At 43.6% G+C, this 20201-nt stretch overlaps 1 protein-coding gene across 1 annotated transcript in view; it reads left to right on the plus strand.

Moving 5' to 3' along the window:
* Fbxo16 (F-box protein 16) overlaps positions 1 to 20201 on the plus strand; it is a 51475-nt gene that overhangs the window by 11728 nt on the left and 19546 nt on the right. The window contains exons 3-6 of the mRNA XM_041673571.1: positions 3421 to 3456; positions 10894 to 11100; positions 12193 to 12357; positions 16824 to 17053. Coding sequence (XP_041529505.1) covers positions 3421 to 3456; positions 10894 to 11100; positions 12193 to 12357; positions 16824 to 17053 — 638 coding nt within the window. The remainder of the gene's footprint in view (positions 1 to 3420; positions 3457 to 10893; positions 11101 to 12192; positions 12358 to 16823; positions 17054 to 20201) is intronic.

Consider the following 20201-nt stretch of genomic DNA (forward strand, 5'->3'; position numbering starts at 1 on the left):
CAGGGATTTAGGGCTGCAGGGGTGGTGGGATCCACCTATAATCCTAGCACTCAGGATGCTGAGGCAGGGGAAGCATCAGTTCCATCCATCTAGGCTATATAGCAAGTTCCAGGCAGCCAGGATGGAGAAGACCACGATTATAGTAAAAAACCAAGGGTAGAGTTAAGCTGAATAGTTAGTTCAGTACCAGGGTCCCTCCCTCCCTTTCTTTTCCCCATTTTTCCCTTTTCTTTCTTTCTTTGTTTTTATTTTGTTTTGTCTTGTTTTGTTTTGTTTTTTGAAACAGGGTCTCTTGTAAGCCTGACTAGCCTTAAACGTACTATGTAGTTGAAGATAAACTTGCATTGATCCTCCTGCCTCTGCTTTCCAAGTGCTGGGAGTGCAGGTGTGTGCCATTACGCTTGACCTTTGGTCTTTTTGTTAGCCCACTGTGCCCCAAACTTTCTATCTTCCTACCTCTGCCTCCTGAGTACTGAGATTACAGTCCTGTACCAACCACCTTGCCCAGATAGATCTAGTGTTTGGTTTATATTTTTTTTTTATTTATTTTTTTCGAGACAGGGTTTCTCTGTGGTTTTGGAGCCTGTCCTGGATCTAGCTCTTGTAGACCAGGCTGGTCTCGAACTCACAGAGATCCACCTGCCTCTGCCTCCCGATTGCTGGGATTAAAAGCGTGCGCCACCACCGCCCGGCTTATTTTTTTTTTTTTTAATGTGAGCAAAGTAACTTTTATGGAAGTCTGTCTGTTATCTAAAATAAGTAAGTTGAAGAAAAAGCTCTTCAGTTTTTTTATGATTGTTTTAATATTTTTATTATTTATTTTTATTATAATATTATTTTAATATTTTTATGTGTATATGTGTTATGGGTATGTTCTCCCAAGTGCAGTGCCTAGAGTCCAGAAGAGGGTATTGATCTCCTGGAGTTGGAGTTGGAGTTGGAAGTTGCCAAACACTCTTAACCCCTGAGCCATCTTTCCAGCCCCTCTTTAGGATTTCTTTCAGCTCTGACCTCCTGTGCCTTCAGAAACCTTTTGATTATCATTATTTGACCAGCAGTGTGGCTGAGAGTCTGCCATGAAACCTATTCTTGCTGGTTCTGGGGGGCATCTTTATGGGGAGGTAAAATGAACACAAACTAGAGACACAACCAGACACTCTCACTGGATGTACTGGCACATGCCTTTAATCCCAGCACTCGGGAGGCAGAGGGAGGCAGATCTCTGTGAGTTTGAGGCCAGCTTGGTCTACATAGTGAGTTCCAGGTTAGCCAGGGCTACACAGAGAAACCCTGTCTCAAACAACAAAACACAAAACCCAGTTATTCTTCAGCTGCTGTGGGGCATGAGTAGAGCAGAAAGGGTGTGTGTGTGTGGGGGGGGGGGTGCTGAGCATCAGAATTGCATCAGCATTGGTGGCTTGGCTTGTGCAGGTATTGCTAGAGGAGGAGCTCCAGAAATATTTGAATCCAGATTTAATTTTGTCTCTTCTGTGTTTTTTACATTCTCTTCTATTTGCATGTGCAATCCTAAATTTATCTGTTGTCATTATTATGGGATCATAGCATCCCAGCGGCAGTGATTGGGGTGGGAAGAGGCAAGAGTCCTTTTTATCCTTCTCTAATATGCAAGAAGTATCTACATGTGGGGTGTGAGATTCCTCACACAGGAGAGCGAAGGCTCTCGTGACATTCGTTGAAGCTGCTCTTTCAGCCCCCATTTTAATATGCTTTTGACGACCAGAGTGTGAGGGTCTGAGAGAGCAAAGGTTGGCCTGCTGGCAGCATGAAGCCAACTTCTCATCCTCCACAGTGTGGAAGGAACGAGGTCTGCACAGCCTCTCCTAGCTGGAACGTCCCTGCAGGACTGCTCGAGAGCGGTAACATTGATCCCCATTTGAAAGCTGACAGAGGGTGTCTGTGTTGGCGTGGGAGACACAGTCACATATGTTCATTATTCTCTCTTCCTCTCTGTATAACTCCTCCTCTGCCAGATATACCCATGTTGGTCTTCTTCTCTTCGTATGCTCAAATCCACATATGCTCTGGGGCTCAGAAAAATATCAACCTATACTTTTACTCACACTGTTCTGTAACACCCATAAGGCCATCCGTCACATCCATAAAAATGTACTGTCTCGGGTTCTTGCAATATGCTATACCAGCACTCTGCTCGGATGTGTCAAATGCGTAGGACATGGTTTCTAATCCAAATAGTGTATAAGAGCAAACCCATGCAGACACAAAGTTGTAAGCCCAGAGGCACACAAACAGAAATTACTAATTTTATAGTTAGTAAGCCCGTGGATGTTCATATATGTATGTATATACTGAGGACAAAAGCAGGTCTGGAGAGATGGCTTGGTTAGTAAAGTGCTTGTTTGGCAAGCATGGAGACCTGAGTTCGATGCCCAGAGCCTGCAAAGAAAGTTGCACACAGTAGCATGCATTTATATCTCAATGCCCAGGAGGCAGAGACAATTGGATATCCAGGGCTCGCTGGCCAGCCAGCCTAGCCAAACTGATGAGCTCCAGGTTCAGTGAGAGGCCCTGTCTCAAAAAATAAGTTAGAAAGAGATTAGGGGAAGATACCTGATGTTGTTGACCTTTGACCTCTACACACACACACACACACACACACACACACACACACACGAAGAAACAGAAGTGCTCATTCATGTATTTTACAAATTCTTATATGATTAATATTGAAAAAAATTCCAGGAGCTCCATGTTCTTACTTGTCTGTGTCAGTTTATGACCTTCTAAATTTGAGACTCGAATATTCTTTACAACTCCTTTCTCCCTTCCTACTTCATTTCTCTTAAAGGGCAATTTCTCGGTGAGTCTTGGTGGTAAACACTTGTAATCCCAGTTCTTGGGAGACAGAGACAGGAAGATCAGGTTGGTTGGGCCAGTTTGGGCTGTAAGTTGAGGTCCGGGCCAACCTGGTCTATAGAGAGAGACCCTGTCTAAAAGGAAAAAAAAAATGGAAGAAGGATAGGAAGAAAGAGAGAAGGGAGAACAGGTTACTTCTTTCCTATGAATTATGCCATGTACAGAAACTAAAAAGAGAGGCCTTGCCCAGGTTAAAAAGTAAAGTGGGCTGGTAGTGTACTCAGTGGTAGAATGCTTGCCCAGTGTGCTCACAGCCCCAGGTCTGTGTAAACTAGAAGTGATGGCACCGCCTGTAATCCAAGCACTCTGGAAGTGGAGACAGGAACCAGAAGTTCAAGGTCATCCTTGGCCTTTGTAGAGCGTACAAGGCCATTAAATAAATAAACAAAGTGCCTTCTCAGAAACACAACCTGTCTCTTCATACTCGGTAAATCCCTACTCACCGATCCTATAACGATGTTGTTTATAGTGAGTGTCTTGAGTCATGATGCCCAAAATGACCCTATTTTCTTCTGTTTGCTGTAGGTGTTTGAAGAACGAAGAGCTCTGCTTGGAAAATGGGTAAAGCATTTAAAATTATCCAGGGCTTCTGTGGATATCTGAGTCAAAGTACTTGCCTAGCCTGCACAAGGCCTTGCATATAATCCTCAATACCACAAGGTAGCTAGATGAAAGAAAGACAAAAGAAAGAAAGAGGAAGGGAGGGAGGGAGGGAAGAAAGGAAGATGATAGAAGATAGAGATAGATAGATAGATGATAGAAGAGATAGATAGATAGATAGATAGATAGATAGATAGATAGAAAATAAAAGTAAAGTATGCCTGTTTCTGCACCATGGGATATTGTTGGTGGAGACTGCTTCTTTGTTGCCTGGCCACTCAGACCCTAAAAATCACACAGAAAACCGATTCGTTGCAATACTGGTTGGGCAATAGCTTAAGCGTATTTCTAGCTAGCTCTTATATCTTAAATTAACCCATTTCTATTAATCTGTGAATTGCCACGTGGTTGTGGCCTACCAGTAAGGTTCCGTCCGGTGTCCAGCGTCTGTCTCCTGTGGTGGCTACATGACTTCTCATTGACTCTGCCTATTCTCTCTCTACATCTATCTGCTTGGAATTCCCGCCTTGCTGTATTCTGTGCTGCAATAGGCCCAAAACAGCTTCTTTATTAATCAATGGCATTCACAGCATACAGAGGGGAATCCCACATCAGTATCTTATCTGTTTTGGTTTATTCAAGCTGCTGTAATGAAAACCATAGGCCAAGTGGCCATTTATTTATTTTTCTTAGTTCTGGGATTTGGAAAGTCTCAAGATCAAGGTGCTGGTGATGGGTCTGTTGAAAGCCCTCTTATGCAGCCATCTTTCTGTCTCCTGAAAGGGCAGGAAGCGGGGAAAGAATCCTCTGGGATCTGTTTTGATCTTGTTGAGGGCTCCGCCTAGCAAAGGTCCCACCTACTACCCTCACTTCTGCAGCTTAGGATTTCATGTTTGTTTTAATTTTTATTTAGATTTATTTTATGTGTCATGTGTTTTGCCTGCATGTGTGCATGTGCACCATGTGGGTGCCTGATGCCCATGGAGGACAGAAAAGGGGTGTATGCCTTTAATCCCAGTACTCAGTGAGGCAGAAGGAGGTGGATCTCTGAGTTTGAGACCAGCCTGGTCTACAGAGTGAGTTCCAGGACAGCCAGGGCTACACACAGAGAAACCTTGTCTTGAAAAACCGATAGACAGACAAACAGATAGACAGACAGTAAATATTTCAACGTGTGAATGTTTCAGGACACAAACTGTCTGCAACGTTGTCTTGGTGCCATGTGTACCTAAGGCAGTGCCAGCTCCTTCCTGAGAAGCATGACTGATAATTTCCATTTAGAGTCTCCCTGGAAAACACAACTCATCCATCATGTTAACAGACATAATTTAATCAAAAGCATTGGTGAGCGGATATTGAAGAAAAGACTCAGGAAGGGATTGATGAGGGTCGGTGGAGAACTGAGCTAATGCCAGCCTTACTCGCCCCAGCCCGGCAGGGGACCCACACTCCTGAGGGGAAACAGCAGGCATCCCAGCCAGCTGGTTCTTATATATCCAAGGAAGCCTGATGATTCAAAGTCATCTGGAGAAAAGCTGGAATGAGAAATCAGGGTGAAGAGTCAGGGTAGAGCTGACAGGAGCAGCGGGCGAACAGAAAGGACCATGTCTCTCCTTCCTCAGTTTCCCCCTAGTGCCTCCCTCTTCACGGGCAGCATTCAGCACAGAGCTAGCTGTCAGCAAGAAATATGGCTATGGCGTTCCAGCCTCCTGGAACCACAGAACTAGTGATGTGGGTTTGGGTCTGAGATGATGTCTATAACCGGTGCAGTTCATCCACGGGGCCCCCAGCATCCGGGCAGCAGGTGCACTATCCTGTGTATACTTGAATTTCCGCATGAGAACACTAACGACTTCGTGCTTCTGCCTAACAAGCTACAGCTACCCTGCATCATCGGAGAGGACTTTCTCATCTGTTCCTCTAACGAGGAGACAGAGTCCCAAAGGTCATTATCCATTACTGAATAATGTCAAGTTATGTGTTTCTGGGCGACAAATTACTTGTTGAATTACTCTACAGTCGCAACTAAATATTTTCTGCTACTCAAGAGAATTGAAAACATATGCTCATACAAAAACTTGCACATGATTGTTTATAGCAACGATATTCAAAATAGTCAGAAGCACAGATAATCCAAATATCCATCCACAGGTAAATGGATAAGCAAAACATGCTGTGTTCATATGATGGGGTGTTATTCAGCAGTAAAAGGGAAGTATTTCTGATACATACTGTTGCGGGAGGTCCTTCCGCTCCTCCAGCCAATAGCCGCTGAGATACCAGCCCATTGGGGCGTGGTCTCTCTCCCTTTAAAAAAGCGGCCACTTCCCTTCTCGCTCTCTCTTACTTCCTGCTCCCCTTCCAGCGACTAGACTCCCTTCCTGATTGCGCAGAGGGCTGTTGTCTGGGACGGTGATCTGTAAGTTTTTTCCCCTTTAAATAAATAACCATTCTATTAATCATAATTCTAAACTGGTGTGGGATTGTTTTTGACTTACGCCTTCGCCCTCAACATACTATTTATCATGGATGAGCTTTGAAGGCATTGTGTGCCAGTTTCAAAGACAAATATCGTACAACTCCACTTTATATGAGGTACTTAGAATGGGCAAATTCATAAAGATAGAAAATAGAACAGAGGTGACTAAGGGTTGGGGAGCTAGTATTTGATAGGTGTAGACTCTTGGTTTGAGAAAGTTCTGGAGACAGGTGGTAGTGGTGGTTGCACTATAATGTGAAATTATTTAATGCCATGGACACTTAAAAGCCTGTAATCCTAGCACTTGGGAAGCAGAGGTGGGAGAATCTATTCAAGAACAGCCTCAGGCTATATACCAGGTTCAAGGTCAGCCTGGGCTCCTGAGACCCTGTTTTCATAAATCAATCTTCTCCTACTCGCCCCCCCCAAAAAAAACAATTTAAAATAGAATGAAATGTGTAAACAGAGGTTTCTCTGTCCCGCCCTGTCCTGTAGCCACTTCCAAATAAATTACTCAGAGGCTTATATTAATTATTAATATTTGACCAGTAGCTCAGGCTTATTACTAGCTAACTCTTACATTTAAATTAACCCATATTTTTTTCTATATTTTTCCATATGGGCCAAGACTTTTTATCTAATTTTCAACAAGTCCTGCTTGTTTGGCACTGACTGGCATCTCTCCTGACTCTACCGTTCCTCATCTGAGTTCTCAGTTGATTGTTCACCTAATCTTACCCTTCCTGACTATTGGTTAAACAGCCTTTATTATTAACCAATGAGAGGAATATATATTCACAGCATACAGAATGATCATCCCATAGCATAAATGCTTATGTATTTATTTTTTCCAAATTATTTTATCTTTAATAATATGATGGCAATTCAAACTAAGAAAAAAATGGTGAAGCCATTCGTATTATGGTGGATGCCACTGTGAGTCCCCCATCCACCATCCCAGGTGAGGATGAGCTTGGATCCAAATGACTTCATGACTCCCAGACTAACGTATTTGGTTACTGAGTCTCTGAAAGGCAGTAGATGACAGCTGAAAAGTTAAATGTAAGGGACCTCAGAGAACAGGGTGCCATTTCTGCTTTTTTTATTGAGGGGTATAAAAACGAGCTGAGATTAGATAGTGGTGATGACTGTGATCTTGTAGCTATACTAAAACACAGTCAGTTGTATATTTCTCATTTTTGTGTGTGTGTATGTGTGTGTGGTGCCTGTATAAGGGCACATGTGCCACAGTGCTTGTGTGGAGGTCAGAGGACAACTTTTTGGCGTCTGTTCTCTCTTTCCATCTTTACATAGATTTCTGAGATCAAACTCAGGTCACCAGACTTGTACACCATGGCCCTTTAACTACTGAGCCATCTTACTGGCCCTCCTTACTTTTTAAGATACGATCTTTTATAAATCTGGAGCTCTTGGATTCCACTGGACTGGCTGCCCGGTAAATCCCAGAGATTCCTTTCTCAACCTCTCCAACTTTGGGATTACAGGAGTGTGCAGCCACACCCAGCTTTTACATGGGTATTGGGGGTCTAAATTCAGATCTGGCAAGGCAAACCCCCTTACCAACTGAGCTATCATCTCTCAGCCCTTCAAGGTCTTCAAATTTTAAAAGTTTTATTTTTAATTTTGTGTATATGTGAGGGGAGCAGGTATTGTAAGGGATGGGTTTATCTCAGGAGCCCCAAGACCAAGTTCTCAGCACAAAGGAGATTTATTTGCCCCAGTGGGACAAAGGGCAGGGAATTAGAGACAAAGACAGGAGATAGAGGATTGGGGAGACTGGGAAGTGAATGGGAGAGAGAGGTCAGGGAAATTTGTCCCAGAGTGGTTCTGTTTGATATTTAGAATAGCAACAAGCAAAATAACAATGAGAAATCTAAGCTGTATATAGAGTGTACTGTGGAATTACAGGTACACATCTGTAATTCCAGCACCCCAGAGGCCGAGGCAGGATTGTGAGTTCAAGGGCAGTCTGAGATACACGATGATACCCTCTCTTTAAAAAAAAAAAAAAAAAAAAAAAAAAAAAAAAAAAAAAATCCTTTGTAGGGCTATGGAGAGACCTCAGTGGTTAAAGTACTTGCCTCAGAAGTGTGAGGATGTGAGTTCGGGTTCCCAGAATCCAGATAAAGTCCAGATGGGTGTTGTCTCTGCTTGTAAGTCTAATCTTTGAAAGCAGAGCCAGGATCCCCAGAGCCAGGTGGCTAGCAAGATAACCCTGTGAGCACTGGATCTGGTTGAGACCCTGCCTTGATGTCTCCAGTGATAGGTGGTGATTCCCAGCATCACACACACACACACACACACACACACACACACACACACACTCCACAACCCGGGGGAAACCTCCCAAATCACCTCCCTGTCCTTGCCATTCATTGTGAGATTGGTGAACTTCGATAGCTCAAGCTACAGAAACTCTAAAAATAGCGTGTTCACAGTTACTAAGAATACCCCACAGAACTGCATCCTTCAGGAGTGAACCCCGACACTGTGTGATGGTGGAATAAGAGAACTCTAATGGGTTCCAGCCTCACACCCTCATCCCTTCCTTTTATGCTTTGTATTTTACTGAAGAGTTGATGCAAAAAATAAGGGAGGTTGCTAAATTCCTGCCCAGTGAACTCTGCCTGGATTAGCTACTTCCTAGTTTATTCTAACACCTTCTAAACTCCAAAGGGATTTTTTTCCCCTGCTGCTCAGTATTCTGAGTCACCACCCCCACCTTGACTTGGTAGGGGTTCAAGGAATGCAAATTCATTTTCTATTAGCTAAAACAAACACAATTAGAAAGGAAAATCCCTGAGGCAAAAAACACCTATCTGAGCCAAATGTAAATTATCCTGGACTTTCTGGATCAGCGAAACAAATGAAGAGTCCATGTAATTATCTTTTTAATCTCCAGGGAGAGTGTTTCAGTGTTTTCCTTTATGGGTTTTTATGATCCTAATGTTCTTTTATATTCATTTTAATTCACACTATAATGTGAGTTCATTCTCTTATGTGGCACTAAAGAAATCTGGGGAGTTTACCTTGACTGATTCATGTCAAAGCACAGAAATGACAGCTTGATGCTTTTGAAGTGTCTTGCACATAGATTTATCTCTTGTATGTAGATTTAAGCACTTACTTATTGCTTTTAAAATCTCCATGGCATTTTAGAATAATAGGTGTCACTTATACAATGTAAACACACACATACACATGCATATATATGTACATGTAAACCTCACGATAGTATATATTCTTCACAATAGCCCTACAATGTAACTATAATGACCCACAATGTATAAATAAGGACATTTTGAATATTACAAACAATAGGAAATTGAGAGCGAGACACTGAATATTCTCTTCCTGTCAAATAATCCAAACTCAGAATGGATAAACAGACTTTACATGAGGTAAACTATAATCCAGGAGAGTTTCTAATAACTCTGAATCAGTGTTCGGAGGGAAGCAGAGGAAGTGGGACTTTTACAGACAAGTTCTGAAGTCATCACAAGGTGCTTTAAATTGTTGAAAGAGAGCCTCCTTTTGAAGTTGGAAAAGAGTACAAGGGCGGAGGGGCACACCCTACAGGGGCATATCTCACATCTGTACCCCAACAAAAATGAATCGGCACACATACTGTGAAGGCGAATTTTAACGTCAGCTTGCCACAACCTAGACTCATTTGAGAAGGGAATTTCAGCTGAAGAGCTATCTCAGCTAGATTGACCTGTGGCCATGTCTGTGGGCATTGTCTTGTAGGTAAGACCATCTCCTGAACATGAGCTTCTCGACTGTATCAGACAGGAGAAAGCTGGCTAAGAGCCATCAAGGGTCACTCATTTCCCTTTGCTCTTCATACACACGTTTATTTGCTATGTTTCCTAGTGTCATGTCATGTATGCGATGACAAAACACCTCAACAAGAAAGCAATCCATGGGAGGAAGGGTTCATCTTAGTCCACAGTTCTGGTTATCGTCCACCATAGCAGGGACATCAGTGCAGTAATTTAAAACAGCTAGTCATATCTACCGTCAAGAGCAGAGAAAGATAAGTGCATACATGCATACATGCTCGGCTTTGTCTCAGCACTTAGATAGCACAGGATCCCCTGCCGAGGGAATGGTGCCTCCCACTATAGGCTGTGTCGGGGTCCGACGCCCCAACATAAACTACTTTTCCCTCTCTGGATCGGCATGGAGGTGTGGGAAAAATTGAGACACAGTTCACACAGCAATATCGGAAGGGAGTCTCAGGCTTCATTCATTCCTGAGGATCACCCGTGTTTATTATTTAAACACCTTTTATTCCCCAAGGTAAACCAAGGTGGAAGCTCATTAATATTCTCTTTGTGGGGGGGAGTAGTGGGACTGCAGTCATGGCCCCAACTCACTAACTTGGAATTTACACCTCTTCCCAGGTGATCTACATAATAACAAAAGAGAAGGAGCGGTAAATCCTGAGCCTGTTGTTAGGTAGCGACAGCCTGTCTAGAGGGATTGCTTTGGATACCAACTATGGCCCGAGAACTTGGCTGTCACACCGTGCAGAAAATATGGGCCTACACATCAATTAACAAAATCAAGACACTCCCCCAGGGACATACCCAAATGCCAACCTGGTCTAGACAACCCCTCCGTGAGACTCTCTTCAAGTGGTTCTAGATTGTGTCAAGTTGACTATTACATATACACTGAAGGTCTGGGCCAGATGCATTCTGTCCAGTGCATGTGGTCTGGTCACATACATGGAAATGCGAGAAAGGATAAGTCCGTGGTGAAATGTAGAATTTACCAAACTGGTATAGCAACAAACGCATGCTGTGTGCTAGCAAGCTCACTTTCTGTGCTGGTCTCTTCCTCACGATTGATCAGAATACCCATGGGATTCTCTTACTCTGTTTCCTCAGTTTGACAAATGGACAGACTCTCAAAGGAGAAGAATCCTTACAGGCCTTCTAGAGCGCTGCTCCCTGGCCCAGCAGAAGTTCTGCTGTCGAAAGCTGCAGGAAAGAATTCCAGCGGAGGCCCTGGATTTTACTACCAAGCTGCCAAGGGTGTTATCCGTCTATATCTTTTCCTTCTTGGACCCCCGGAGCCTTTGCCGTTGTGCACAGGTAAAGGCAATGGGATGGCACATGGCCTTAGGAAAGCCTGAGGGTGGAATAACCTAAAGATGAACCCTCACATGCATGGGCATAAGACGAAGTGATGGGTTTTATTCTGCAAAGTTTGAATGAATGGCCGTTGACCTTGTTTTTTTATATTTAACTCTGTAGACTTAGAGGGTGTGTGTGTGTGTGTAAGACACCAGGAGTGTTAGATGACGAAACTGCTAGCAATTATACTCATATGCGTGGTTCCTCAGCAGAACGGCATTGCCACCTAGCACACAGCTACAATAACAACCTAGACTGTGCAGTGCAGGGTGCCTGTGTACACAGCTATAATAACATCCCAGATTGTGCAGAGCAGCTCACCTGTAAACAGAAAAGCACAAGAGAGGGCGTTTATAAGATGTCTACTAAGAGAATGAGAGTGACAGAAGCTAAGCTGCATAGCTGTGAACTCGGCACTGGGAAAGCTAAGGCAGGAGAACCGTTGTGAGTTCAGGGCTATCCTGGGCTACAGAGTGAACCCTTTCTCAAAAGCAAAATAAATCAGAAAGAAAGACAGGTAAAACAGAATGTGCCAGTGTACCCTCAGAGGGCTTAGGGAAAAAAAGAAGCCAGTATTTCTTACAAGTATTCTTTACTGTGTGAAACTGAGGTTAAGGGGCAGGAGAGATGGCTTAGCGATTAAGAGCACTTGCTGCTCTTGCAGAAGATCCAGGTTCAGTTCCCAGCGCCCACATGGCAGCTCACAACTTGTCTATATAATTCCAGTTTCAGGGCCCTGACTCCTCTTCTGGATTGCATGCCTATACGTACACACAGGCAAATACTGCTACATTTAAAGTAAAAATAAATGTTTAAAAAAAACTAAAGAAAATAAAATAAACCGGAGTTAAATTGAGATAAAACCCTGTAGAGCAGGCGTGATGGGGCATACCTGTAATTCCAGAACACCGCAGGAGGAGAATCAGAAGTGTTTCCTTACCGAGCTATGCCTCCGAGGAAAATGACAGCAGTTCTCTGGGGTCCCTCAGCGCAGCTCAGCACTAGAGAAAACGAGGCCATGAACCTGACGAGGCTGCTTTGTTTTCTCAGGTGAGCTGGTACTGGAAGAGCCTGGCTGAGCTGGACCAGCTCTGGATGCTCAAGTGCCTGCGCTTTAACTGGTACATCAACTTCTCCCCAACGCCATTTGAGCAGGGCATCTGGAAAAAGCACTACATTCAAATGGTGAGAGAACTTCACATCACCAAACCCAAGGCAAGTTTGAGACGGAAAGCGGTAGCAACTCGTGAGTCAAAGATCCATCTTGAATGTAGGAAAGGGAATGGGTCAAAGGACATACCCGAGACTCCGAACGTCTCGTCTGAATCTTCATAGACCTTCTCAGGATATTCGTGTTACAGAGCGCTCTCACCTGCTGCCTTCCAACCGCAGCTACCTGCAGAGGTCAGGCCTGGGGCTGGAGAGTGTGTGCTCCTCTCTGATTCCTCGCCCTGATTTATGTGCCAGATAGTTCTGACGTGGGAATTCTGTATTCAGTAGTTGTCAGCATGGGCCATTAGAATTTACATATTCATATTTGTTACGATTCTATAAGATGAGCTGAAGTTTGTTGGTTGGTCGGTCAGTGGGCTAATTAGCTCATTGTTTGAGACAGCATCTCCTTATGTGGCCTAGGCTGGCTTTGATCTCAAGAGCCTCCTGCCTCAGAATTAGGGATATGTGCCAAAATATGTGAGTGTTTATTTATTAGCTGACACCCAAGGTTTAACTCTGTCCTCCATAATCATGTTCACACATGTGTTCACAGACACACATGTGAGTGTACACACACACACTCATTTGATGTGAATAGTCACAGAATAAAAAAAAGAGATATGGGATCATTTTAATACAGATATGCAAACAAGTTGTTTAACAAGGTTCAACGTTCATTCATGACAGAATTCCAGAAAATCTATATTCAGACTGGGAACATAGCTCAGCAGTGGGCCCAGAGCTTGCCTGGCATGTGTCAGGCCCAGGCTTTAACCCGACTGCCAACACAAAAGATTTGAAATGTTAGGAGCAAAACTTGCTTACGTTACTGTCGTGGTTTCATTATTGTCAGTTTGTTAGAATACCAAGCATTGTGCTTTTCAGAATTAATGACTTTTCTGTATTTTACTCTTACTTATACTTACATACTTCCCAAGTTTTTTTAATTATACAATATTATTTTATTTCTAATACTATTATGTTAATTGTTTTTATCATTGCTATGGCAAAAGCAACTCAGAAAGAAAGGCTTACTTCTGGCTCTCGGTCTATAGTGGTGGGAAGTCGTGACTGAAGGATGTTGAAGTGGTTGGTTGGTGGGGTGTTCTGTGTCATGTGGGTCGGTTGAAGAGAGAGGTCCCTCCAAGATGAAATTTTAGGCCTGTGTGGTTCCGCCTCTGATGAACTGAACCCAGAATAGCCGTACAAAGGCCTATTTGATTGTCACACAAAGTTGTTTTTTGGGTAAAGTCTTTCCTCATACCGAGATCCCTAATCTAACTGTATGTCTCTCTAAAGGAGAGCATCACATCACGGACCCTCGTGACTTTAGTCCTTTCCTGTGTGCCTTTGCAGTACACAGTAGTGCAGGAGCCTCGGGTGTGCCAGAGGCGTCTTGTGACCACAGTTATGCGGAGGCTGCAATGCTCCTTCAGAAAAACATTCTACAAATCACGGCAAGCAATCGCTGTTTTCCACAAAGATTCTTCAGGGTCGGGGGCTGGAGAGATGGCTCAGTGGTTAAGAGCATCGCCTGCTCTTCCAAAGGTCCTGAGTTCAATTCCCAGCAACCACATGGTGGCTCACAGCCATCTGTAATGAGGTCTGGTGCCCTCTTCTGGCCTGGAGACATACACACAAACAGAATATTGTATACATAATAAATAAATATTTAAAAAAAAAAAGATTCTTCAGGGTCAAGGGACTTCTATAAAACAGCTGTTCATTATAGTGTCTGCTCTAGGTAGAGCAACACTGCTAAATTCCTACAGCAGCTGGTCACGTGCCTCCACAGTCAGAAAGCTAAGAGCTGGATGCTGGTGCTCAGTCACCGTCTCCTGTCTGTCCAGTCGGGAACCTCAGTGCCCAGAATGATGCTGCCCCAGTTAGGGTGGATCTTTTCACTTCAACTAACCCAGTCTAGAAACCCCCTCGCAGGTGTGCCCAGAGGTTTGTCTCCTGAGTGACTCCAGATCCTGTCAAATTAACAATACCAACCCTTACAAGGGATAAAAGTAGAACTCCTCCAGCAAAAACACAAGGGTTTATTTCTAAATAAGCTAATAAAAATGAATGTCCCCTCTAGATGAGGCCTGTACAGCCTACAGAATTACACAAATATTAAATGTCTTCTTTTTTTAATGTTTTTTTAATATTTATTTATTTATTTATTATGTATACAATATTCTATCTGTGTGTATGCCTGCAGGCCTGAAGAGGGCACCAGACCTCATTACAGATGGTTGTGAGCCACCATGTGGTTGCTGGGAATTGAACTCAGGACTTTGGAAGAGCAGGCAATGCTCTTAACCTCTGAGCCATCTCTCCAGCCCCCTTAAATGTCTTCTTAGTTGGCCATAGTGATGGGTAATCTCAGTTGTCAACTTGACATGCCCAGGATTGACCTCTTGCCGTGCCTGTGAATCATTGTCTTGATTGCTCATGTGGGAGGGCCCAGTCCACTATGGGTGGTGCTAACCCTAGGCAGCTAATCCTAGATGCTAATCCTAAACTATATAAGAAAGGTAACTGAGCATGAGCCTGGAAGCAAGCCAGCAAGCACCATTCGTCCATGGTTTCTGCTTCGAGATCTTTCCCTGATTTCCCTCAATGATGGACTTTAACCTGTAAGATGAAATGAATCCTTTCCTTCCCAAGTTGCTTTTCTGGCCGTGGAGTTTATCATAGCAGCAGACGGCAAACTGATACAGCCATAACCATTCATTAAGCGAGTAAATATTTATCAGATGCTGTTATGTGCTAGGTGCTAAAAGTACAAAGATCCTACCCAGATTTCCACAGGACTCAGCCTAGGAACCATGACATACCCAAATAAACAGTCATTGAAACACCTAGTTACTAAGGATAATCTCGGAGTAGAAATGACGACCACAAACAAGGAGTGGCTCAAACAGTGAACTTGCTGTGCTTGGAGAACTAGGGGATTGTTTCTCTCCCCATCCTTCCTTCTTTCTTTCCTTCCTTCTGTCCTTCCCTCCTTTCTTTTTTCCTTTCTTCCTTCCTTCATAACTTCGTTATTTTTGGTGGTGGAGCTGGGTATGAAATATACAATCCTAGAAAAGTCTCTACCAGAGAGCTACACCCCAGTCCCAACTGGGGAAATTCTTAGATTTTTCACTCACAATTGAAGCAAGTCGATTTACGAAGCAAAGCCTCCTTAATCTCTTAATGAACAAAAATTGAGCTCTTAATGGCTTCTTAACATACCAGTACCACTTCCCTTAGGCTAAACCCGCATTGAAAACACTTTATGAACCAGGCACACAAAAGACAGACTTCTAATTTTGGAAATTAAATAGAATTATTCTCGGGGAGTGGCTTGGCTTTGGATAACTGACACAGCCACAGTCTACCCCTGTGCAATTTGAACGTGTCTGTCTGTTAGCTCGTTAAGGGTAGAGCGCTGTTGGGGGGCGGGGGGTTGTACCCGTCTATGACTATATTAACCGCCATGTGACAGGCTAGGAAATGGGTAGTAGAGCTACAGGATAGGATGGAAAGGTTTGACATACGGACTTGAAGTACCACAGACTTGGATTTGAATTCTGGAGTCAAATCGAAATCCTCCTTATGTCCTTATGGGTCGATTGAATAGTTTCTTCTAGCTTCAGACACTGGCTCCGTAAAATAGGAGTGATGATGAGCTATCTTTAAATTACTGTGAGAGTTGGGAGTGGTGCTCACACCTGTAATCCCAGCGCTTCTGAGACTGGAGAAGAAAGACGACAGTGATCTCAAAGCCAGCGTGGGTCACAGACTGAGACACTGTCTTTGAAAACCAAATAAGGCAGGTGACGCGGCTCGTCTGGTAGAGTGTCTGCCTGCCGGTCAGGTAGTCCTAAATTCAGTCCCCAGCACTACACAAACCTGGCGTAAGAGACCCATAACCTCAGCGCTCAGGAAGCAGAGGCAGGAGGATCAAGAGTTCATGATCGGGCTGGAGAGATAGCTCAGCGGTTAAGAGCACTGACTGCTCTTCCAGAGGATCCAAGCTCAATTCCCAGCACCTACATGACAGCTCACAACTGTCTGTAACTCCTGTTCCAGGGGATCTAACAACTTCACACCAATGCACATAAAATAAAGTTAAATAAATCATAATAAATTATTTTAAAAAAAAAAAGAGTTCATGACCACATTGGGCTGTATAGGGAGTTTGAGGTGAGCTTGGGCTACACAAGACCCTATAAATAAATAATAAAGAAATTACTGTAGTGATGGAATAAGAAAATGCAAAGGAACTGCTATGCACATGAAGTACTCCTGGGACTGGGACTGCTGTGGTCCTCGTGACCTTTACCACCATTATCATCTCATCATTATCACCACAGTGAGGATGAGAATGAGGAGGAGGAGGGTGGTTAATATGTTTGTCTTCTTTGTTCTTGGTGGTGGTGTTATTCTGGTGGTCTAAGGGTATAAAATAACACACTTTCTTCCTCTAGACGCCTCCAAAGGATGGGTTCATAATTGCCGACGTTCAGCCCGTTCCCGGCAGCTCTCCAGAGGGAAAGCAGTCCCCTTCGTTAGGTTTGCGATACTCCGCCTCCTTAAGAAAGAAGAATAACCCAGGGGAGAAAGAGCTTCCGCCGTGGCGATCGTCGGATAAGCATCCCACTGATATCATCCGCTTTAATTATCTAGACAACTGTGACCCCGAACACCTCTGGCAACGGTGAGACGCTCTGTGCCCCTCTCACCCTATTGTTTTTTTTTTTTCAAAATAATTGATTGACATTTGAGTAGATGAAAGAAAAAGTGATCCTAGAGCTCGCTGTTAACTACAGAAGCTTTTCAGTGGGTCGATGTGGACTAAACCACTCTTAACAAGTTTGCCCTTTCCACCGCCATCCGTCTACTTCTTATAGCTGTAATGACTTAGCAGTGCAACTTACTTACTGTTTTAAATACTGTGTGTGCGTGCCATGGCACACGTGTGTGGCGGTCAGAGGACAACCTTCAGAAGTCAGTTCTCTCCCTCCACCCTGGGTTCAGGGGATCAACTCAGATCAGGTGTATATAGCAAGGACTGCTACCCGCTGGGCTATCTGGCCAGCCGTTGTTAAATATTTAAAATTTTATTTAACCATGTATTTGTGTGCATGTGTTGTATGCGCACGCGCATGCGCGCGCATGTATGCGTGTGTGTGTGTGTGTGTGTGTGTGTTTGTGTATTGGGAGGGATGCCTGTGGAGGCCAGAAGAGGCCTTTGAACTGGAGTCACAAGTGGTTGTGTGCTGTTCAGTGTGGATCCTGGGAACTAAACTTCGATCCTATGAGAAAGCAGGAAGAGCCCTTAACTGATAAACCATTGCTCCAACCTTACATGTCTTGTTTTAATATTTTAATATTAAAATAACCAAACCCAGCCCAACCAGCATTGTGTGGTTCACACTAAATTTCTTCCTTTTCCTTCTTATGCTCCCTTCCTTTACCAGTGAATAAGCAAACAAAAGGAGGGAAGGACAAACTTTGACCGCCACCCTCTCATGCAGAGCGTGAGGTAGTAAGACAGCCACTTTTCCCTACCTAGCTAACTAGGCATGGGCTTGTAAAAAGATTAGAGCAAGTTTGAGGTAGCCTGAGCTAAGTAATGAGACCCTGTCTCAAAATTAAATCGGCAGTTGAGATATTAATGATATACACCTGTAATCATAGCACCGAGGAAGCTGAGGCAAGAAGATAGCACATTATGGCTAGCCTGGGCTATATAGAGATATCCTGTCCTAAAATCAATCAAACAAACAAACAAACAAAAAACCCTCAGACGAAAAACTGTAGTATAATGAAGTAGAAAGTTAAGTTATGTGTAGTAAAATATGACCAGTTATCGAAGTGAGATGGAGACTGTGTGGTTCATCACTGTGCTGCTAATCTCTCAACTTCCCTGACTTTTGTTTGTGGAGAAAGAGTCTCCTTTTGTAGCCCAGGCTTGCCTTGCACCTGTGTTCCTTTTGCCTCAGAACCCTGAGTGTTGGGATTATAAGTGTGTGCCACAGTGCCTGGTTTTCCTGTACATTTGAAGTTTCTGTATATTGATGTTCTCCTTCAGATTGTAATTTGATGGCTATTTATTTTTTCTACATGTGGCCAGGCTGGATGGTATGTCGATACTGACAAAGCCAATTTAAGCCAGTTTTAGGATTAAACATTGTCAGGAAGGTACCTTCTAGTCCTGCACCTGAAACAGAATGAATGGGGGATGCAGCTGGGTGTCAGGGTCCACGGTATGTAGCTCTTCTGGAAGCACATACGGGATTGCACGCATGTGTTAAATTCTCTGAGATGTCTTAGATTCTGGCTTCAAAAACAAATCTGTATTAAAGCCAGGTGTGGTGGCACATGCCTTTAATCCCAGCACTCAGGAGGCAGAGGCAGGAGGATCTCTGTGAGTTTGAGGCCAGCCTGGTCTACAGAGCAAGTTCCAGGACAGGTAAGGCTACACAGAGTCTCTGTACTGAGGAAAGGAGATGGGAGAAAGTTGTAGAATAACCAAATGCAGCTTGACTCTCGAGGGGGTCATAGTTAAAAGGGCAGATGGGAGAGAGGGAGACAAAAGAAGGGAGAGAGGGAGGGAGGAAGGATAAGAGGGAGAGAGGGAGGGAAAAAAGAAACAACAAAAGACATCCTTGGAACAACTGCAGACATCTGAATACAGACCATGTACTAAACGATATTTAATAATGTTTCTTTCCTATGACACATTGGTGCTAGTGTGACTGGGTAGACAAGAGTCTTCGTCTTAGGAGATGAGTGTTGAAGTACTGGGGGCGGGGGGTGTCATTTCTGCAACTAATCAAGCCACCACCACCACCACAAAACCAACTCTATACATGTGGAGGGTGCAGTGAGGCAAGCACAGCCAAGTGCCATCAACATCTGTGTAAGGCTGAGACCGATGCCCTATTCTCCTAGCTCTTCTGTCTATTTGAAACTCCTCAGTTAAAACTTGAGCGAGGTCTTGAAAATGAAGTGGCAAGTAATATTTGGGCAGGCACATTCTTTTTAAATAAAGTTTTTACTACAGATATTCAAATATAGATAGATACATAGATGCATAGATAGATACATGGATAGATAATCAACATTAATTCCTTACCTACTCTGCCCCTCTCCTATATGATGATGCTGATGATTAAGCCAGGGTCTACTATGAAGCCCAAGCTAGTTTCCAATTTCCAATCCTCCTGCCTCAGTCTTCCCAATGTTGGAATCACAAGCATTCATCACCATGTCTGGATCCCCTAAATAATTTTTTTTTTTTTTTTTTTGGTTTTTCGAGACACGGTTTCTCTGTGGCTTTGGAGCCTGTCCTGGAACTAGCTCTTTTAGACCAGGCTGGTCTCGAACTCACAGAGATCCGCCTGCCTCTGCCTCCCGAGTGCTGGGATTAAAGGCGTGCGCCACCACTGCCCGGCCCCTAAATTATTTTTTATTTTTTTTTTATTTATTTTTTTTAATATTTATTTATTTATTATGTATACAACATTCTGCCTCCATGTATGCCTGCAGGCCAGAAGAGGGCACCAGACCTCATTACAGATGGTTGTAAGCCACCATGTGGTTGCTGGGAATTGAACTCAGGACCTCTGGAAGAGCAGGCAATGCTCTTAACCACTGAGCCATCTCTCCAGCCCCTAAATAATTTTTTAAATAAATAATGTTATATTATTCCATATAGGACTTACTTCATATGTCATACATATACTTCTATCTGTTTTCTTCCCCCCCCTTTCTTTTTTTTTTTCTTTCTTTGTTTGGTTTTTAGTTTTTCCACACAAGATTTCTCTGTACAACATCCCAGGCTGTCCTGGAAATCACTC

Source organism: Microtus oregoni, unplaced genomic scaffold (genome assembly GCF_018167655.1).
Source record: "Microtus oregoni isolate MIOR12 unplaced genomic scaffold, Mior012 000001F_ref0000356, whole genome shotgun sequence".
Taxonomy (NCBI): Eukaryota; Metazoa; Chordata; class Mammalia; order Rodentia; family Cricetidae; genus Microtus; species Microtus oregoni.